The sequence below is a fragment of the Barbus barbus genome (genome assembly GCF_936440315.1).
Source record: "Barbus barbus genome assembly, chromosome: 50".
NCBI lineage: Eukaryota > Metazoa > Chordata > Actinopteri > Cypriniformes > Cyprinidae > Barbus > Barbus barbus.
Genome location: NC_136728.1, coordinates 7,479,141 through 7,502,697, shown reverse-complemented (window position 1 = coordinate 7,502,697; position 23,557 = coordinate 7,479,141). Strand labels below are relative to the sequence as shown.

Here is a 23,557-nt window from a genome sequence, read left to right as displayed (position 1 = left end):
AATAAATAATTATTCATTATAATAATAATAATAAATATATATATATATATATATATATATATATATATATATATATATATAATATTTCTTTCTTTGGGATGTGTTATGTATGGATCCATATTTGGCAAATCTCAATTTAATTCCATAGTATTTTCTCAAATTCTATTCTATACTCTCATTCCCTTGCAGGTTTGTTGATAGATAGAGGATATGAGAGTCAATATATGAGTCTATAGTCACATTTATTTTGGTCTGTAGAGCTCTGCAGTCATGTTGGGTCAGTATGTCAGATGCCTCTACTGCTTACAGACTTTCAATGTTGATTTCCATTAAAGCAGTGATCCTGGAGTAGCCAATCACTGCACATTTAGGATTAGTGCTCTTTATTATAGTTCAGCAGCCTTTATTAATGAGCTGATGATACAGGATCAGGTGTATTAAAAAGAGAAGACAACCAAAGCGTGCACTGCTGGGGTCTTCCAAGTCACGTTTATTTTCAGGAAACCTTCCCACACACTAAAACAGAGAAGCGCACAACCCTTTCACAGCTACGTTCAGTATAATGTCCCCTATAGAAGCCCTTTCTGTATTCGCCACAAATGGTTTTGTCATGCGAAGCCAGCATATGGCAGGACACTGCAGGGGGATCACCTGTGTTTACTGCAGTGTTCCCCGTGGAGCGAGTGTGTTCTCAGAGACCTGACGGGTTTCCTGGCTGCAGCTCCACTGGGTTCTCATTAGGATGGTGTGGGGGAAGAGACACGGTGCCGCGTCAGACATTAAAAACAGCGAGACCTGTGTGCTACTTTAAAAGACAATTACACTGTGCTATGTGACTCTAGCTGATATGATTCCCAATGCAAGTAAACAAGCCTTTATGAATTATATTATGACTTTATAGGAAAGTGTTTGTTGGGAATTGGGATGTCACTGTTTATCTGCCTTTTTGTATACAATCACTATCAATATAATCTTCAGATCAGCTAAATGAAATCTAGTCGTATCTATGAGGAAGATTACATGGTGTTCGGTGGAAACGTGCTGTTTGACTCACGCTTGTTTTCCTGGCATGTTTTTCAGAGAAACCCGTAGGACCCGTTGAAGATGGCCTGATGTTATGGCAATTTGGAAGAAGGACGTTCGCATTGGTTAGTACAGTTGCTGAACAAAAAGGAAATATACAAATGTCTAAAACCACATAAACGCTAACAGTGAATATATTTAACATTTAACATTTATTGAACTTTAAGTAATTGTTGAGATATATAAAAAAAAATCTCATGAAAATTAAAAACATAAAAAGTATTTTTTATGCTGATGAAATCCATTTTTATTTATTTTTATTTTATATTAAAAAAAAAAAAACAATTACATTACTATCACAGTAATGAGAATCTAATGAAAATCACTATTGAGAATAATGGGAATTCCCCAAAAAAAAAAAAAATTGCAATTTCTAAATATTTAGAGAAATTTCTATATATATTATAAATTTGCAATATATACTTTTAAAATATATTTTACATTTTATATGTAACATTTATTGAACATTTTTAAGGGATTGTTGAGAAATTATTACAACATAAGCATAAAAACATTATTGTGACATTATTTTCAAGACCATGATGCAAAACAATCTCATGTTTATTACTGTAATTAAAAAACTATTTAATTTATGCAGATTAAATCAATTTTTATTTTATTTTGTTTAAAAAATTACATTATTACAGTAATGAGAATCTAATGAAAATCACCTTTGAAAATAATGGGAATTCCAAAAAAAGAAAAAAATGCTTAATTGTCATTAAAAAAATATAGTCACAATGCAAAAAATAAAATAAAAAAATACAAAAAATTAAAATGCAATTATATATTTTTTATGTATTAGAAATTATATATTCTACATTTGCATTATATACTTTTTTTCTTTTAATTTGGGGTGAAATACAATGCTTTCTCTTGGGCAGTTACTTCTCTTTAAGAGTAACCTAAATTGACACCCAGTCACATGATCAAGCATAGACACCACAAACAACCAGATAATTACAGCGTTTTCAGTTCACCAGATCAGATTCTGCTGAACAAAAGACCTACTCTTTTAGTCCGTACTGAAGTTCTGCATTTTACATGTTTATTGCTAGCTCCAGGATTCAACGACGCCATGCGTTTGAGCTGAGGTCTTCTGCTCTTCTCAGGTCTTGTTGCCTAGAAACATTGATGACACCCTCCTTGTGTGATTGTTGCTGCTGCTCTTGATTTCACTTGCACATAAACAAATCAAACTGGTTTCCCTTCTCAGAAATAGTTAATTAGTGCTTTAAAAAGAGGGTATAGCTTGTATCCTCTTCCTGTGACAGCACTCATTGTTCCTTTATACTCTCATATGCTGGTCCACAGAGATAACGCAGACACTTTGCTGCTATAGGGATGCGTACGTGAAGTGCACTACGTATTTGTGTGTGTGATTATTGGTAGGAAACGGATTCGCCAGTGACGTAAAGTTTTGCCTCTTTGACCTTGTATAAACCACAGATCGTTTCTTGCCCTTGGGCGGCAGAGGCAGTTCAGTATTTAATCTTTTTAAAAACATGATCTGGCCGGCTGGATGGAGATCACTTACATGCAAGTGCTCGTAACTGAGGGGACATGAGCGTGAGACCTGCAGGTATTTTTCTTGTGTGTTGAGCTTTGTGTTGAGCCTAGCTGTTGTAATACGCTATTGTTGTAAGTTGGTTGTGCTGTAAGATTGTTGCCCGACTGTTGACTTTTTCTTTGTTTAAGTGGTCAAGTACACAAACAGGAAGAATACACACGCCTCCGTGTATTAGTCACCGAGGTCATTTAAACATTTTGTGGATGCTCTTTGTACTGTAACACACTTGTACTGGAATTTCCATAATTGCTGAAATGTTCGTCAAGGAGCCCTTGTGAAAATTCAAAAGAGGGAAGCCAAATTTAACTGTCATGCTAATGTCGCACTAATTAAAAAAACGAAAAAAACATTTAATAGATGTGCACATTTAATGTACAGGATCTAAATTTTTCATCCACAAAAATGCTAGAATGAAAAACGTACCTCCCTCTAGTATTGTCTGCATCAAGGTGTTTGTGACGTAACCTAAAGACTATTAGCAATTTTTAGCCAACGGATACTTTGGTTTTTATGTGCATGCTAGAGTAAGCGTACAGTGTGTGCGGCATAAATTTTGTTATCAGCATAGTAGTACACTTGTAGTGTTCGTGCACAGACAGATATTTCTTCTCCTTCTCCACTTGTGCACCTTGAGTTTTTTTGTCCACAAGGTGGTAACAGTGGCTGTTTAGGGTGGACAATGAGGTGGACAACAAACTACTGAAGATGCAACAATAATAGATGAAATAGTTAATGAGCACTTGTGTGGGGGGGGGTTAATTGATGCTTGCAACTCTATAAGACATTTTATCAGTCATAATTCTGGAGAGAAATAGATTAAATTTATGTAATATGTGCTGTATGCAACTCTAGCAAAGAACCCTTTGGCATTGAGTGTTTGTAAAATGTGGAAAAATAGTTTGGGCTTAAGTGTTTGCATAAAAAAACGAAGAATGCCCTTGGCTTAAGTGTTTAAAAAAACTGAAGCATACTTTGAGCTTAAGTGTTCATTAAAACCAAAGGATACTTTGCCCTTCAGTGTTCGCATAAAAAGCAAAGAATACAGTATTCTGTACTTAAGTGTCAGTGTAAAAATAAAAGAAATGTTTGGGCTTAAGTGTTCGTAAAAAAACGATGAATGCTCTGCGCTTAAGTATATGCATAAAAAACAATGATTGATTTTGGGCTTAAGTGTTCTTAAGAACCAAAGAATTCTCTGTGATTAAGTGTTTACATAAAACCAAAGAATATTTTTGGCTTAAGTGTTTGTAATAAACAAAAATACTCTGGACTTAAGTGACCGTGTAAAAAGCAAGCAATATTTTGAGCTTGAGTGTTCTTAAAAGCTGAAGAATACTATGGCCACAAGTGTTTGCATAAAAAAACAAGAATAATTTTGGGTTCAAGTGTTCACATAAAAAAAAACAAAGAATGCTTTGTCCTTAAGAGTTTGTGTAAAAAAAACGATGAAAACACTGGGCTGAAAGGTTTGTAAAAAGTGAAGAATACTCTGGGCTTGAGTGTTTGCATTAAAAACGAAGAATACTCTTGGCTTAAGTGTTCATAAAAAGCAAAGCATATTTTGGCCTTAAGTGTTCGCATAAAAAACAAAGAACACTTTGGCCTTAAATGTTCATAAAAACTAAAATAAATACCCTGGACTTAAGTGTTTGTGTAAAAAAAACAATACTTTAGCCTTAAGTGTTTATAGAAACAGAAGAATTCTCTGTGCTTAAGTATTTGCATGAAAAAAACAAAGAATCATTTTGTGCTTAAGTGTTCCTAAAAACCGAAGAATACTCTGGGATTAAGTGTTCATGTAAAACCAAAGAATATTTTTGGTTTAAGTGTTCCTAAAAACCGAAGAATACTCTGGGCTTAAGCATTTGCGTAAAAACAAATGATACTCTGGGGCTTAAGTGTTCATAAAATCAAAGAATACTCGTGGAATAAGTGTTCACGTAAAAAGCAAAAAATACTTTGGGCTTAAGTGTTTGTGTAAAAAATGAAGAAAACACTGGGCTTAAGTGTTTGTAAAAACGGAAGAATACTTTGGACTCAAGTCAAAACTTTTAACTTCCTGTTTCCAATATAACAGATTTCCAACTTGAGCATTTTCTGGCATTACTAACATCATCCACGGTTGGTCTAACAAGCCAAATTATGAGATTTACATGGAGGAAACAGCTTTTTATACTTTTGAATCAATGTATTTCTGCTTTATAAACCCAGAACACAATATGCTGATTTGTAGAATGTATAATGTGACGTCAAGAAATTCTCCACAGAACCAAGTAGCTTAATTCAAAAACCCTATTCAGCAAAGAACTGGGTAAGAACCATTTAAGTACCTAGTAGTAGTTTTTGGAGTTGTATGTGACTTTATAGCTTATGCACCATTTTTATGCAGGGGGCAAATGTGGGAATGGAGTGTAAACTCATCTGGTGCATCTCTGGGTGTGGAAACTGTTCAATTATTAATGGTTGATGACGGTTGTAGCACCTGAGCTAAATGAGGAAACAATTCTCATGTTTCACAAAGCCATAGCAGTCCACGGACCAATAAAAACGAATGCATAAATGATTTACCAGGCTACTCTGGGAAACGGTTGAATGGTTAGTAGCTTTTTGAGAAAAGAATGTACTCTCCTTGTCTGCTTCTTGCCTGAGTTACCTTGCTCAACCAAACAATGTAGAAATTATTTTCTTAAAGTTGTGGTAAAGATTCTGTGGTTTTCCTGTTAAAACCTATAATCGTATTTTGAGTAAAACAGAACTAATCAAGATTTTTCACAATATTTTCTCCCGTTCCCCTGCTGTAGTATGGCATGTTGCTATGCAGTTTCTAGGGCGTTTTGGGTGGTTGCTTAATAGTCTACCCTAAGATTCTTATATATTTAGTTCTGTAGATGTGGCTCTTCTAAGATTGTTTTTCACCATCTTATTGTCCATCAGGCAATTGTTAGTTTGATCATTTCTGCTGTCAGGAGCACAAACAGTGTGGGATTTCATCTCATTCGTTTGGTAAGTCTTGTGTAGTTCCAGTTCCTCTTCAGCTCTTCTGGCTATGAGCATGACGTTTAGCAATACTTGAGGAGAGTCTGGAGTATGTGACTGCGGTGCAACACAGCTCCAGCCAGCTTGTTCGGGCCGTGATATAATGTGACCCTCAGCAAAAATATAAACTGGATCCAAGCCCAGATTCACAAATTTGGATCGATTCAGATGGATTATGTTGTAATGATTAATGTTTCACATCACCGTGATGTTACAGTAACACAAAGAACATCGCCCATGTTGAACAGTAAGACCACCATCTGAGTTCAGAGAGTTCAGCTATTGAATCACACGTACAAAAATATGAGATTGAGGTTGAGGATGCAAAATGCCATGCTGCAGGTGTTCAAGTTATTGTAAGGAAAAAATAAGCAACAAATATTTTTCTTAAATTTACTGTAGAAATAATTTTAACGATAACAACCCTACATTCGCCCTGTTGCAAATTCTGGTGCAAATTCTTGTTTAATGTTTATTGCTAGAAAATGCTAAAATCAGGGTTTAAAGGATCATGAAACCCCCTGTTTTAGCACTGGTTAGTTCTCACTACAGTTTTAAAAAATGCAAAAAAAAGTGGGCGTAGTGCACAGCAGAGCGGAGGGGGAAGAGGGGAGACAGTTTCATTTCACTCCCATCTAGTTAAAAACACAAATAAATGCACAGCCATTTGCACTCTGCATCGAAAGCATATATATGAATGCACTGTTGCACCTCTGATAACTGTTTTTTTAGGCTTATTCTGCAGCGTTTATATAAGCCTTTTGACGAGTTGTGTCAAGGAGCTGTAAAAACGGTTACACTCACAAAGTGAATGAATTGTGTTTGTTCCAAACTCTTATTACAAAGCAAAAACTCAAAAAGCACCCATGAAAGTTTCCCTCAGTTACTGTACGCGATCTCACAGTCTGAAGTCTCTGTCACAGCAAATCAACACATGCTGTTGTGAATAATTAAGCGAAGCGTCTTCTCATAGGATAAGAACACGCAGTCTCATGAATAATTTAATAGACACCAACAGGTCATCGATGTACTATGCTGCGTTCGAGACACCTCGGATGTGGGATATTTCCCACCACAAACCCAGAAGTAACATCTGAATTTAGCAACATTACAAGTATTTGTTGACATTAAAAGAGCGCCGCTCCATAAATTATTTCCGAGTTGAAGTAGGAAATATCCTAATCCGAGGTGTCTCTAACGCACAATAGTCCTTTGCCACGTCACAAATTGTGATGTCAACACTAGTGGTTGACCGATATATCGCCAAGGCCGATATATCGGACGATATTTGTATATTTTTCAAATATTGTGCAAGTGACAATTCCTGTGCAGCATGCAGCTCGCTTATAATGCAGACGCGATGTGATTTGAAACTATTTTGCGCATTTTGAGGGGGAAAGTGCGCGCGGTGATTCACACAGGCTGTTTATGAAATGATGTCTCACAGAAAGTTTCAAATTACTTTATATGTTATTTAATGAATGAATATAAATTGTGACACGCCGCTGCATGTCGTGCCAAACCTCTCACGGCAGGTGCGTCATCAGCTAGAGATTTTTTGAGATCTGCCTTTTTAGAGACCGATCAAACATCCCCAACCGATTATCGGCCAATAATGATCAGTACCCGATCAATCGGAGCACCCCTACTTTAAATGCATGATTTCAAACTATGCTGCACTTTATGCATTTGCCCACTGTCATATTCATGTCATTTTCACTGTGTGCTGTATGTAAAATAACTGTTACCTTGGCTTTATTTGAACAATATGATTCCCAATGCACACAAACTTCCCAGAATATTGAGTGCCCTGTTAGTTACAGTGTTTACTTCCTTTTTAATTACATTTTTATTAAATATTTATTTATTTGTGAAAAACACTTCATCTAAAGTATAAGTATGTTTGTTTTACAAATTTATTTTTTAATCCATTTTCAAATTATTTTAAATTTCTTAAATATTAATTAAAATAAAATTATATCGGCTATATATCTGTTATGGAGCCAATGAGACTTGAGAGGTGCGGATCCATTTGCAAGGCTTTTATTTAGAGACGTGGTCATAAACACAGGCAGGGTCGAACAACATCAAACAAGTATGGCATAGGCAAGACACAGAGTAATCCTAGGGCAAGCGTGGGTCTATGATCGGCGAACGATATCCAGAGGGCTTGAGAAGAGAGGTAGTCCGATAACCTGAGCAATAATACAAGGGTTAATCCAAGATACCTGGGCAAGAATCAGGAAACGAGGCTATAAACAAAATAAACTAAACTAAGATTTAGAAAACACGGAAGGGCTCCGTAATGTAGCAGTTGTTCACTAGGAGAGCGATAAACGCTAGACAATACCGGAACTAAACAAACACAGAATGGCTCGGTAAAGGAGCTAAAAGACCACGAACCGGATTCATGACAATATCGGCCATCAGCCACTCTGCTTTCCAAGATATCTGCATCGGCTGTCAAAAATATTGGTCGACTACTAGTCAACACAATGTGGATTTTAAACCCGGAAGATGAAAATAGCACAAAAAAACTTAAAATTAACCAGTTTTCTCCAACAGTTAAAATTATCGGATACTAACATTGTCTTCTATGATGTGCAACAAACATCTCTGTCAAAATCTCAGAAAAAGTAGTCTGGGGTTTCACGACCCTTTGAACATATTTAGACAATGTAAACAGTAGGGTTGAAAAAATTATAAACCTAATATAAGAAATTTAGTTTGACCTTTTTTTTCTGATGGTTAGCACCTGCTTTCAAAGACCATTTATTAAAAAACAAGGCCCTGTTTTGTACTTATAATACTTCTTAGACAGCAATAAAATTAAATGGAGAATTTAGTCTCCTGATGTTTCTCAAAAAGTACCCAGTAATCGCACATGTTTCAGAACAATGCATTAATCTGTGCTCGGTTCTAGCAAGATACCACAGTCACACTTTTCTCATCAGGTCCCCCCAAATTTTCTGAGCTACTGTGTGCTAAACACAGGACTGGTGTGGTGTGACGTTAACGGTAGAAATGTGTCAACTTGTAGAGGTTTCGATATGCCGCGGCTGATATATTTGACATATTTTAACTTATTTGCATTTGAGAGAGATGATGAAACATGGAATAAGAGACCTTAGTCAGGCTAGCGCCATGTTTAATATTTGACATGAGTGAAAATTAGGCTGTGAGGGACTGATGTACAACATGTTCAGTGGATTGTACTGCTGTTTAACGACGTCTTTAATGTCTCTCTGAAAAAAAAACTTTTAGTAAACTCCATGAAACAGTTTTGAAAGTTGTGAGTTATGAAAATTACATGATGTAGGACCTTTTGTAAAGACTATAAGTCTATCCCTCACAGCCTCATTTTCATCAGCGTTATATTCAATATGGCGTCTAACCTGATTAAGGTCTATGCAAAAGTAGAGCAAGACGTGTCCCAAACAAGTCAAGAGGAGGAAGAAGTTGCAGTAATTTAGTTATAGTTAGTTTATAGTTGTTGCAATGTCAAAAACCTGGTGTGTGTGTGTGTCTGTGTATGTGCGTGTGTGTGTGTAGGTTTATATGGTTAATCAAGGATGTCATTATACACAATCATGGTTTTATGAGGATGCTTCCTGTATTCTCGTAAAGCAAATAGCTTTTAAAACATACTAAACTATGTTTTTTTTTTAAATCTAAGAATGCAGAGAGTTTTGTATGAGGGGGTAGATTTAGTGTAAGGGGATAGAAAATACAGTTTTTACACCTATGGAGAGTTCCCATAAACCATAAACAAATGTGTGTGTGTGTGTGTGTGTGTGTGTGTGCGTGTGTAACCAAAGCTATTTTACAAACATGGATCATTCAGATTCAGCATCTGAAATATCCTTTTTATTACTTATTTAGTTCATTAAGTTCCAATTTTTAATCATTCTCGGGGACTTTAATAAAGCAAATATCTCCCGTGAACTGCCAAAATACAGACAGCATGTTACATGTCCCAACAGAGACAGTAATATATTGGATCACTGTTACACAGCGATAAAGGAGGCATATCACTTGGTTCCACGAGCAGCTTTAGGACTCTCTGATCACTGTTTGATTCATCTTATTCTGACCTACAGGCAGAAACTTAAAAATGCAAAGCCTGTATTAAGATCTGTTAAAAGATGGACTAACGAAACAGAGCGGGATCTACAAGCCTGTTTCTCTCTCACTGATTGGACTGTTTTTGAAGCCGCTGCCACCGATCTGGACGAGCTCACAGAGAGTGTGACATCTTATATCAGTTTCTGTGAGGATATGTGCATTCCTAACAGGACTCGTCTAATCTACAACAATGACAAACCATGGTTCACTGCAAAACTCAGACAGCTCCGTCAGGCCAAAGAAGATGCTTACAGAAAAAGGGATAAAGTCTTGTACAAACAGGCCAAATACACACTGGAAAAGGAGATCAGAGTGGCATAAAAAATATCTTCCAGTGATCCTGCTTCAGTGTGGAAAGGAATGAAGGATATCACCAGTTATAAGTCGCCATCCCCCAGCACTGTGGAGAATCAACACCTGGCAGACTACTTGAATGAGTTTTATTGGCGTTTTGAAAAATCACCCCACACCCACCCTGAACACCTCTCCACACAACCATTAACACCTCCAGCAACCCTCCTCTCCCCCACACCTACAATTCAAATCAGCGAAGAAGATGTGTGCCAGGTCTTCAGGAAGAACAAAAGAAGGAAAGCACCAGGCCCAGACGGTGTGTCACCTGTCTGAAAATCTGTGCTGACCAGCTGGCCCCCATCTTCACACAGATCTTCAACAGATCTCTGGACTGTGCGAAGTCCCCTCATGCTTCAAACGCTCCACCATCATCCCCGTCCCAAAGAAACCCAAAATTACTGGACTTAATGGACCCCCTGCAGTTTGCCTACAGAGCAAACAGGTCTGTGGATGATGCAGTCAACATGGGACTGCACTTCATCCTGAAGCATCTGGACAGACCAGGGACTTATGTGAGGATCCTGTTTGTGGACTTCAGCTCCGCTTTTAACACCATCATCACGGAAACCCTTCAGAATAAACTAACCCAGCTCTCCATCCCCACCTCTGTCTGCCAGTGGATCAACAGCTTCCTGACAGACAGACAGCAGTTAATAAAGCTTGGTAAATTCACATCCAGCACTCGTACCATTAGCACTGGAGCTCCTCAGGGCTGCGTACTCTCCCCACTGCTCTTCTCCCTCTACACCAACGACTGCACTTCTAAAGACCCCTCTGTCAAGCTCCTGAAGTTTGCAGACGACACCACAGTGATCGACCTCATCCAGGACGGTGGTTAAGGAGCTGGCTGTCTGGTGCAGTCTTAACAACCTGGAGCTTAACACGCTCAACACTGTGGAGATGATCATGGACTTCAGGAGAAACCCCCCTGCTCTCCCCCCACTCACCATCATGAACAGCACTGTGACTGCAGTGGAGTCATTCAGATTCCTGGGCACCACCATCTCTCAGGACCTGAAGTGGGATACTCACATTGACTCCATTGTCAGAAAGGCCCAGCAGAGGTTGTACTTCCTTTGTCAGCTGAGGAAGTTCAACCTGCCACAGGACTTGCTGAAACAGTTCTACTCTGCCATCTTTGAATCCATCCTCTGCACTTCAATAACTGTCTGGTTCAGCTCAGCTACCAAATTTGACCTCAGAAGACTACGGAGAGTAGTCCGGACTGCTGAGCGAATCATTGGTACAACCCTCCCCACTCTCTAAGAACTGTACTTATCCAGAGTGAGCAAAAAGGCTGGTAAAATCACTCTGGACCCCTCACATCCAGCACACTCCCTCTTTGAACTGTTACCGTCTGACGCTACAGAGCTCTGAGAACCAGAACAACCAGACACAGGAACAGACAAATTCCTTGTATGTGTAAACATACTTGGCCAATAAAGCTCATTCTGATTCTGATTCTGATTCTAAAAATAATAATATATATTTAATTAGTATTTTATGTGTTATTATATATAATAATTAAATATATATATTATTAATAATATTTGCAGTAGCTGTGGTACTGTTCAACGTTTTGGGGTCAGAAAGATATTTTAATGTTTTTGAAAGAAGTCTCTTGTGCTCAACAAGGGTGCAGTTATTTGATCCAAAATACAGTAAAATGTAATAATGTGAAATATTATTATAATTTAAAATAATTTGAATATATTTTAAAATGTAATTTATTTCTGTGATGGCAAAGCTGAATTTTTAGGAGCCATTACTCAATATTGAAAACGTTTTTTTGTGGAAACCATGATACATGTTTTATGGATTCTTTGATGAATCTTTGATGAAGTTCAAAAGAACTGAATTTATTTGAAATGGAAATCTTTTGTAAAATGATCAATTTGATCAATTAAATGCATCCTTGCTGAATAAAAGCACAGTACTGACCCCAAAACAGTAATGCAAATTTTGTGCATAATCATGTAAAATATTACTATTATTAATATAAATATACTAAACTATAATGTAAATAAAATAATAAAATATTATATTTATATAGTTCATAATGTTGTATTCATGTTGAATCCAGATACAGATTTTTCTTAAAGACTGATATTTCAGGGTCGTTATCTCTGTGCTGTTTATACCTTTATGTGTAAAACCTTTTCAATTACCCAAAAATGAAAGAGCAACTTCAGAGCAATAAAAAATTCCTCTGGGCTTTTCCAAAAGTAAGACCTGTGTTTATAATGCCAGACGCTTCACTAACTCCTGAGTGAAGAGCTGGTAAATGATTAGGAGTAGTTTTTTATGCTAATAAGCATAAGCCCTGCAGGCGATGAAATTCCACAGGCGGGACCATCTCTCGCAATCACAGACAAGTGCAGGCAACGTCTGCTACATACCACCAACCTATAGCTGCCCAACAGAAAGCAGACACCTCAGACTGTGGATTTCATGCTTTGACAGTCTTGTTAATGACTCTGTGAAGTTAGAGTTGAACCTAATGCCTGAACGCTTGTTTGTGCCGCTCAAAGAATGACATTGCAAACAGGCAATGGCGCTACGATGGCTTTGGATGTTAGTACCATGGAGAGGAGGTTGGAACCCACGCTCGAAATCACCCAGACAAGGTAGAGCTGTAAGGACTTGTGGGACTGGAAGGGCGAGATGATAAGCGACTGGAAGAGCTGGATTACAGCTATGGAAATGTCTTCCAGGAGATGTTTGATTTCAAAGAATCAATGATAGCTTCTCACTTACACTCTTTCTATTTTTACTTCCCTCGTTTGCTGAGTGATATTCATTGATGATCTCATAGACATCACTCTCGGGATGTCGCTGTTAGTGGCTTTGGAAAATATCGAGCCCATTTATGGTTCCTTAGAAATTGAGTAAGAGGAGATTATGAGGAGTATCGGTTTAGTGGACAAACAGATACTGGAACTGAGATGCACATAAGGATTTGGTTTTGGGTACATGTTGTTATGAAGTTTTTTTTAATGGAAATGTACTTGACGGTGCCTCTGATCTTACTAATAGTTTACTAAACTAAACTTCTCTTCCACTGTAGAGGAGGAACGACATGTTCGAGCCAACGATCGCGACTACAATGAGAGGTTCAGTTATGCTGTAAGTCTCTTAATGTCTATTATTGTAAAGTGTGTTATGGATATGACTGCTTTCTTGAAAAGCAAGTAATGTCCTGCTGATGTTTTCCTATTAGAACAAATCTTAATGGTTTCATAATGTGACAGCGTGTTTTTAAATTTCATTTTAAGAACTGACTCATTGGACTCATTTGTGAAATATGACCAGAATCTATTTATGCATGGATCATACCATTGTATGTGGATATCTGAATGGATTTACATTAACATGCAGATGGATTCATTCTGTTCATGTTTTGTGAACACGGACATTTGACCTTTATAATACGTGTTCATTTTAAATGTCAAGTTTGGGGTCAGCAAGATTTTGTTTATTTAAAAAAATGACAAAATTGTTCAAAAGGAACATTAAAGACATTTATATTTCAAATAAATGCTGTTCTTTTGAACTTCAAAAGAAAAACTTAAAGCCTTTACGTATAATGCATTATAAATGGTTATTAAAAGGTAATAACCATTATAATTAATAATAATGCATTATAATTATTCATAATGTGCATTGAAATACATTATATCTTGTTGTAAATAATTATAAACACATTTAAAATGCAAAGTGTAACAATGAATTGATAAGCGTTATAATGTATTAACTGTGGTTACAATTATTCATGATATGCATGTACAATGCATCATAAGCTGCATTAGAAGGCATAATTAATGCATTAAAACTACTTTTATAATGCATTGTACATAAAGGCTTTAAGTAAAGTGTTACTAAAAATTTCTTAAATGCATCATAGTTTCCACAAAAATATTGGGCAGCATAAGTGTTTTCAATATTGTTTATAATAATAATAAAAGTTTATTGAGCAGAAATCAGTATATTAGAATGATTTCTGAAGGATCATGTGACATTGAAGATTGGAGTAATGATTCTGAAAATTCAGCTTTGACATTTTAACATATATTCAATTAGAAAACAATTATTTTAAAATGTAATAATATTTCACATTATTCCTGTTTTTATTGTATTTGTTAATGAAATAAATACAGCCTTGATGAGCATAAGAGATTTATTTTTAAAAACATAAAAAATTTTTACCAAAACCCTTTTGACCAGTAGTGTATTTAGCACTTTGGTCAACTTCTGTTGTTCTAAAAAAAAAACTTTGTATTAATTTGTCAAAGTCAGAATTTTTTTCATTCTGTGTAATTCTTCCCCAGGACAATCGCATCAAGACAGCAAAATACAACGTTTTCACCTTCCTGCCCATTAACTTGTTCGAACAGTTTCAACGTTTTGCGAACGCCTACTTCCTAGTACTGCTGATACTGCAGGTTTGCCAGCCTTTTAATGTCACTTGTGAAATTACAAGATCAGTGTACTGAAGATAAATCTGGAGGCTCATTTATAAGTTTCATGCTGAATGTCATGGTTCTCAATTAAAAGTGACAGAAAATCACAATCTGTGATGTCTGAAACTGAAAATGTTCAGAACAGAAAACCTTTCTTCTGTGGAACACAAGAGAAGATATTGTGAAAAATGGTCCAAAATATCTTTCGTGTTCCACAGAAGCAAGAATAAATGATGACAGAATTGTGAACTATCGCTTTAAAGTTGTACAACACTAACACTCTGTTGTGTGTTCTAGTTAATTCCAGAAATCTCCTCTCTTTCGTGGTTCACCACCATTGTGCCTTTGGTGTTGGTGTTGTCTATCACAGCAGTCAAAGATGCTACTGATGACTATGTGAGAATCCACTCTTGTCATGTTGATCTATATGACTCTGAATACTGAGTTTACTGCTTGAAATAAGCTGTTTGCTGTGATTGATCTGTTTTGGATTTCAGTTCCGCCATAAAAGTGATCAACAAGTCAACACCCGGCAGTCTCAGGTACTCATCAAAGGAAAGTAAGTGCATTTATGCCATGTATCAGCATTTTCTGCTGTATCTCTCGCTGTTGAGATACAATTATTGAACTGTAAATGCTTTAAGAGATGTTTGGGAGATAAAAAATGATTTGTGACGGAACAAACACAATCTGTTTCAGATTGCAGAATGAGAAATGGATGAATGTACGAGTGGGTGATATCATCAAACTTGAGAACAATCAGTTTGTTGCTGTAAGTGTTAATCTTTTCCTAATACACTTTAACCAAACAGGCCAACTTTAATATAGCTAATATATTAAATATAGCAGATATGGCAATCACATTGTGCATTGTACCAACCACAATCCAAAGAATCAAACAATATCATAAATATCAGTCCAAAAAGCAGATTTAACCCTAATTTACAATCTAATTGTCAAAAACTACTCTGATACTGATTAATTTCAATAGGTGAATATCACTTATATTATATTATATTATATTTTATTTTATTTTATTTTAATTTATTCATTTATTTATGTGTGTGTGTGTGTATGTGTATATACATATATATAATATATATATATATATATATATATATACATACATATATATATATATATAAATACATACTGTATATATATATATATATATATATATATATATATATATATATATACACTGAACAAAATTATAAACGTAACACTTTTGTTTTTGCCCCAATTTTTCATGAGCTGAACTCAAAGATCTAAGACTTTTTCTATGTACACAAAAGGTCTATTTCGCTCAAATATTGTTCACAAATCTGCCTAAATCTGTGTTAGTGAGCACTTCTCCTTTGCTGAGATAATCCATCCTCCTCACAGGTGTGGCATATAAAGATACTGATTAGACAGCATGATTATTGCACAGGTGTGCCTTAGGCTGGCCACAATAAAAGGCCACTCTAAAATGTGCAGTTTTATCACACACCACAATGCCACAGATGTCGCAAGTTTTGAGGGAGCATGCAGTTGGCATGCTGACTGCAGGAATGCCCACCAGAGCTGTTGCCCTTGAATTGAATGTTTATTTCTCTACCATAAGCCGTCTCCAAAGGCGTTTAAGAGAATTTGGCAGTACATCCAACCGGCCTCACAACCGCAGACCACGTGTAACCACACCAGCCCAGGACCTCCACATCCAGCATCTTCACCTCCAAGATCGTCTGAGACCAGCCACCCGGACAGCTGCTGCAACAATCGGTTTGCATAACCAAAGAATTTCTGCACAAACTCAGAAACCGTCTCAGGGAAGCTCATCTGAATGATCGTCGTCCTCGCCGTGGAGGTGGTGTCATGGCATGGGCATGCATGGCTGCCTCTGGAACAGGCCCTCTCAACTTTACTGATGACTTAATGTATGATGACAGTAGCAGATCTCAGATCTCAACAGATCTCAAAATCGCACCAAATTTCATACAATTTCTAAACTTCTTACCATATGGTTCAGCTGGCTGCCACTGACAACCAGCCAGGAGCAGAATAAAAAAGGCACAAAGGCACACAAAAGGCACACAAACCTTGGTCCCTAAATATAACAACCATGCCATCAAATTTTACACTAAAAGCATAGACAAAGCTAATCCATTGCATGGATTCTGATGATACCAGTATGACTAGCATCATCTGTGGAATTAACAGGTGTAAGCACTGTACGGTTAAGATCTATCTGGAGTAGATTCATCCAGCACATGATTTATGAGTTTTACATGACTTTGAGCGTCTCTTCTCTCTGCTGTCTACAGGCTGACCTTCTCCTCCTTTCTAGTAGTGAGCCCTATGGACTGTGCTATATCGAGACTGCAGAGCTTGATGGGTGAGAAGTTTTCTGTGAAATGTGTGGCAGTGCTAAAATCACAGGCCTCACTTCCCTTTGGACTGTTCAACATCCATTAAATTTGATTTTGTGATTCTGTAGCCTGACATGAACATGAGCTTCTTTCATGCTATCGACTCTTTCCTACAGCGAGACCAACCTGAAGGTGCGTCAAGCGTTGACTGTGACCTCAGACCTCGGGGACGATGTTGCGAAGCTTGCAGACTTTAATGGTAAAGCTTTTCTTCAAACACACGATTAGTGCACCATCAACAGAAATGAACTTGAGTCAACATGAGTGAACATAAACACTTATTGCATCCGTCACATTGATCAGATTGATCTGTGTGGCTTTGTCTCGCGGGGCCTCTGGTATGCTTGAGCATATCTTTCAAAGCTGTCAAGGAGCGTTTGTAATGAGATTTGTAGTGTTCTCACTTGAATTCCATTAAAGTTAATGTAGAGTATAGCCGCTGGATGCTTGAAATTGGAAAAATAATGTTTTTGTCGGTTGCTACGTAGTTAAAGTAATGAAATGAGGGTAAAATTTGCTGTATTCATTTATTTTTATTAGTTAGTTTTTTTTTTTGTATATATATTTTTTATTTAGTTGTAGCTTAGTTCTATTAAAATTAATTTCAGTTAGTTGCCAAGGTAATATTTCAAATTTGTATGTTTTATTTATTTATTTCTTAGCACTTCAACCTAAACTTATTTAATTTAAATTAGTTGCCGATGCAACATTTGTCATTTTTATATTTCTATTTTTTTCTATTTTCTATTTGTTTGGTGAAAATGTAAACAGGTTTGTATAAGTAAATTGCTCAGTGCAAAGAAAGAGAAGTGATGGGAACCTGGTATTTCTATGTCCTTTTTTTATGTGTCTAATAGATATGAACAAGTTATTTGAAAAACATCTATGACCTTTGAAACATGTCTAGTCTTCATGCTCTATGTAGAGTATGGTTTCACTAATAATACACATACATTTTCATAAAGCATCCATATTTGTCCATGCCCATGTTGATTAGAGTATTAAACACTTGAAATGTATTAATTTAAGGTACATTTAGAACAGATAAAAATGTGCGATTAAGTTGCGATTAATCACGAGTTAACTCATGACTATCGTGCAATTAATCACAATTAAATATATTAATCGATTGACAGCCCTAATGTTTATAATATATTTAAAACGGAGAGTAGTTGCTACTACTCTTTTTGTTGAAATGATGACCTTTCCCACACGGATAATCTGCAGCGAGTTGTTATCTGCTAGCTGGTTTGCGTTTATATGCATCATCGGTCTTTTCGGATTGCATACTAGTAGGCGAAAATGTCAGGGTTAACACATGTCACAATGAAAAGTCAAAGCTATTGATAAACCAAAAATAACTGGACACTATTTGCTTCTGAATGAACGCCAGCTTCATCTTCCTGTTACGTGTCTCCCAGGGGAAGTCATCTGCGAGCCACCCAACAACAAACTGGACAAGTTCATAGGGACTCTGTACTGGAAAGATAACAAGTACCCACTGGACAATGAGAAAATGCTCCTGAGAGGCTGCGTTCTCCGTAACACAGAGTGGTGTTTCGGCTTGGTTATCTTTGCAGGTACATCTCTTCAATATTCCATTAATTGTCCTAGCAGAATGGCATTTTCACGGACGATTGATTAGCTGTGTTGAGTAGTTGCTCCTCAGAGACTTGTTGAATGGCTCATCTGTAATTAACATGATGAACTAATGCACACCATTATCTGTTCTGAGATGAGCTATGTTGAGTCTTCTGGGTTTTCTGCTTCTCCGTCAGGACTTCAAACCAAGCTGATGCAAAACTGTGGGAGGACGAAGTTCAAACGGACCAGCATCGATAAACTGATGAACACTTTAGTTCTGTGGGTGAGTGTGTGAGCGGCATGTTGGGATTGATCGACATGTGGCATCTCACTTACTCATGCCGGCAGACTTTCAAAAGGGCAATTCATTTTGTTATTGTAAAGGGTTTTGCATGTGTATAAAATATGATGCAATATTTCATGTTTTTTTCCAGATCTTTGGATTTCTCATCTGTATGGGGATCATATTGGCTATAGGAAACACTATTTGGGAGCAGAAAGTAGGCAGCAACTTTTGGGAGTATCTTCAGTGGAAGGAGCTTACCATCAATGCAGTCTTTTCTGGCTTTCTGACCTTCTGGTCCTACGTTATCATCCTTAACACTGTCGTACCCATCTCACTATATGTTAGGTAGGTCAGATTACACAGTGTGTTGGCAAACTAGTTTGATTCAGGAGCCAAAATTTACATTGAACATCAAGAGGCAACCCAATATCATTTGCTTAAAGGAGTCATCAGATGCCCATTTTCCACAAGTTGGTATGATTCTTTAGGATCTTCATGAAAAGTCTATAACATACTTTGGTTAAAATTTCTTAATAGTAGTGTAAAACAACACCCTTTTACCTAGTCAAAAACAGCTCTGTTCACAGCAACCCCTTTCGGTGCATGTCCCTTTAAATGCTAATGAGCTCTGCTCACCCCGCCCCTCTCTTCCATTGGGTGATGAGAGACTGTAAACTTTAGTCGCATTTAGCTGCAATTAGCAGTGGAACTTGCTAACTAGCACATTATTAGGAAAGGTGATTTGCAAAGATACATAAAAAAACCATATTTATTCTGGAGGTGAAGCTGGATCACAAATATAATTATGGCTTTTTATTTCATAATTTCCATCTTCATAATTGGCTTGTCACAATTATGACTTTTATCTCATACTTTTGAATTTCTATGTAATAATTTAGACTTTTTATCTCACTATGACTTAATATGTGATAATTTAGATTTTTATCTCATAATTGCATTTAGTGTCTCAAACTTTTTTGTCACTCTTTATTCTCATAATAATAATTTACCAAAGCATGATTTCTTTCTTATGTGGCTTCTTATGTTTTTCTAATGTGCTTCCATTGGTTATGAGCTCTGAACTGCGAGGTAAAATATGTTAGCCTAATTGAGAATATGTAGAGAAGAAATGACAGAAAACGTAGAGGAGATTGACAACAATTTTATACAATCCCTTTAATGAACCCCTCCCCACCTCCCCAATAACAACACTTTTTGATGATTTTCTTCCACTTTGCAGTTCAGGGTTTTCATAAAACACCAAAACTAAGTCTTAGTCAGTTGCATGAAACTTATTTTATTACAGTGTAGAGGTTTTGCGGCTGGGCCATAGTTACTTTATAAACTGGGACAGACGAATGTACTACAGCCGTAAGGACACTCCTGCCGAGGCACGGACCACCACCCTCAATGAGGAGCTGGGCCAGGTGGAGTTCATCTTCTCAGACAAAACCGGCACCCTCACCCAGAACATCATGGTGTTTAATAAGTGCTCCATCAATGGAAAGACCTACGGTATGTTTGAACACTTCCTGTTATACATCCACACTTATAGACATGTGGGTATATTTATTGATGGCTGTGCTTTTGTTTGTCTAGGGGATGTTTATGACGATTTTGGGCATAAAGTGGATATTACAGAGGTAATGTATCAAATAGTTTTTTTTATTATTATATGTAAATTGATTATAATAAATTATTATTATTACAATTAAAAAAGCATACAAATATTATTCAAAAAACAATATTTTTTGTTATATTTTAAACTATAAAAAATAATTCCTAAAGCAGATATTGTCCAGTCTAGTGTAGTATTTAGCTGTCACTCTTGTCTCTGACTCTTGTAGAAAACACCATGTGTAGATTTCTCCTTCAACCCACTGATGGACCGGAAATTCCGTTTCCATGACAGCAGCTTGGTCGAGGCCATCAAGCTGGAAGAGCCTCTGGTGCAGGAATTCTTCCGTCTGTTAGCGCTCTGCCACACCGTCATGCCAGAAGAGAGAAATGAGGGTAAACTTGACCACAAACACCTTAAATATCTTCATATCCCAATAGCACTTTTGTTTTAAATGCAGCAAAAGAATTTGACTAAAATACCTCTGAAATGAATTGTTCAAGGGGAGCTGGTGTATCAGGCACAATCTCCGGATGAAGGAGCCCTGGTTACTGCTGCACGCAACTTTGGCTTCGTATTTCGCTCCAGAACACCAGAAACCATCACTTTATATGAGATGGGTCAGGCAGTCACCTATCAGCTACTGGCCATCTTAGACTTCAACAATGTCCGGAAGAGAATGAGCGTCATTGGTAGGTTCTAGTTGTATTTTTCATCTCTTATTAGTTGTATTATGGGATATTTCAAGTATTTGCATGTCTTTTAATTTTAAACATGGTCACAGTCTAGTTTTTTTTTTTTCATACCTTTAATATTTCACAAAAGCTATGAATCTTCCCTGACAGATTTCTTTTTATGGGTCTGTATGCATAATTCATCCTTTCACATTGAGGAATCAATAGCTGTCCAGTCTGTTGAAACTTTTTTATTGTATACTTAGAAATTTATAAGTAGCTCTCTTATTTCCTGTCTCTTCCGCAGTGAGGAACCCAAAGGGGCAGTTAAAGCTTTACTCAAAAGGAGCCGACACAATACTCTTCGACAGGCTGGACCCGTCTAATGAAGAGCTTCTGTTTACTACCTCAGAGCACCTTAATGTAAGTCTCTATTGCTAAGCTATCCCTACCTTTCTGGGGTAAAACCATTTTTTCCACATGTACTGTGGTAAAACTGGTTATTTGGATGCTGTACCTTGGTAATACCATGTTTTTGGGTGTATACCATAGTAATATCATGTTATTAGGATGCAGCACCATGGTAAAACTATGTTTTTCCACATGTACTGTGATGATACACTGCTATTTGGACACAGTACCATTGTAAAAACCATGTTGTTTGGCATTTACCATGGAAATACCTTGTTTTGTCCAAGTGCACTGTGGTAAAACTATGTAATTTGGATGCAGTGCCATGATAAAACTGTTTTTTGACATTTGCCATGGTAATACTATGTTTTTGGATATAATACCATGGAAAGAACATGTTTTTAGGCATTTACCATGGTAATACCATGGTTTTTGGCTATGCAGCACCATGGTAAAACTGTTTTTGCTATATAATATAATGTTATTTGGACACAGTACCATTGTAAAACCATGTTGTTTGGCATTTTCCATGGAAATATCTTTTTTGGTCCACATGTACTGTGGTAAAAGTATTTAATTTAGATGCAGTGTCATGATAAAACTGTTGTTTGATATTTACCATGGTAATACTACGTTATTTAGCATTTATTATGGAAATGTTTTGTTGTTTCCATATGTACTGCAGTAGTAGTATGTTATTTGGATTAGCATTAGCAGCTTTAGCATGGTAAAACCATGTTGTTTGGCATTTACCATAATAATACATGTTATAAATGCGTTAACATGGAAAGACCATGTTTTGAGGCATTAACCGTGGAAATACAATTGTATTGGGGCATATACTGAAGTAATACCATGATGTAGTCGTGTGGTAAAACCTTACTGTCAGGCATTTATAATGGTAATACAATGTTATTTAGATAATACACCATGGTAAGACCATGTTTAGAGGAATTTACCATGCTAATACCATGTTTTAGGCATGTACTATAGTAATGCCTAAAATTACTTTAATACATTACCATGGTAAAAACCATTTTGTTGGGCATTCATCGTGTTGTTTAGATGTAATTGTAAAACCATGTTGTGGGGCATTTACAATGGTCATACCAAGTTTTTTGGGCATGTATGGTACCATGTTATTTACCATGGTAATATTGTATTTGGATGCAGTACCATGGTAAATCCATGTTGTTGGACACCTACCATAGTAAAACTATAGTATTTGAATGCAATACCATAGCAAACCCATGTTTTTGGGCCTTTATCATAATAATTCCATGCTTCTTTACCATGGTAATTTCATGATGTACTTTTTGGAGTTTGATGTAAACCTTGTTATATGCCCACTTTCAGGTGTCAATTAAAACCTAAAACAATTATAATACTTCTAACCAAATCCAGATCATGAGCTTCAAATATGCAGGTTCTTGTTATTTCATTCTGTTTGTTACTTCACTCAGTGTCTTAGTTATTGAAGCTCTTGAGAATTGTGACACTTAGAGATGCAGACACGCACCGTTCCACATGACAAATTACAGCAAATACACACCGTGAGTGTCAGAGCGGCACAATCGATGCAAAGAAGTCTAATTTTCTCCTCGGCTAAAAGCTCAGTCTTAGAAGAGATGGGCTTTATTTTATTCAGATTCATTCCATTAAGGTTCTTGTAGACATTTCAGATGGAAAATACTTTATACAAAACACATTTGCTGGCTCCAAGCAGTGTGATTTATTATTGTCCTTGCCAGAACATTATACAGCTACTTCAACAAAGGTACATCTATTAAGAACACCATGAGATTTTCCTCAGAAAATGTGAAATGCCATTTTTAGTTATGAATATAATCCATGAAATCAACCGCTCAAACCACATTCAAAGAAAGAATAACGCATCAGACGAGGCTATTGTCTTCAGTTTGATTGCAGTCTATTAGCAGCTCAT

The 23,557-nt window shown here is 36.6% G+C and overlaps 1 protein-coding gene across 1 annotated transcript in view; it reads left to right on the top strand.

Annotated features, from left to right (window-relative positions):
* LOC306868149 (putative phospholipid-transporting ATPase IM) overlaps positions 1-23,557 on the top strand; it is a 34,101-nt gene that overhangs the window by 1,123 nt on the left and 9,421 nt on the right. Inside the window, exons 2-17 of the mRNA XM_079414197.1 lie at positions 1,081-1,148; positions 13,236-13,294; positions 14,497-14,610; positions 14,926-15,024; positions 15,126-15,187; positions 15,328-15,400; positions 16,935-17,005; positions 17,156-17,238; positions 18,461-18,619; positions 18,818-18,906; positions 19,058-19,254; positions 20,216-20,424; positions 20,509-20,552; positions 20,757-20,922; positions 21,031-21,219; positions 21,509-21,624. Of these exons, the coding sequence (XP_079270323.1) occupies positions 1,118-1,148; positions 13,236-13,294; positions 14,497-14,610; positions 14,926-15,024; positions 15,126-15,187; positions 15,328-15,400; positions 16,935-17,005; positions 17,156-17,238; positions 18,461-18,619; positions 18,818-18,906; positions 19,058-19,254; positions 20,216-20,424; positions 20,509-20,552; positions 20,757-20,922; positions 21,031-21,219; positions 21,509-21,624 (1,761 nt within the window). The 5' untranslated portion in view covers positions 1,081-1,117. The remainder of the gene's footprint in view (positions 1-1,080; positions 1,149-13,235; positions 13,295-14,496; positions 14,611-14,925; positions 15,025-15,125; positions 15,188-15,327; positions 15,401-16,934; positions 17,006-17,155; positions 17,239-18,460; positions 18,620-18,817; positions 18,907-19,057; positions 19,255-20,215; positions 20,425-20,508; positions 20,553-20,756; positions 20,923-21,030; positions 21,220-21,508; positions 21,625-23,557) is intronic.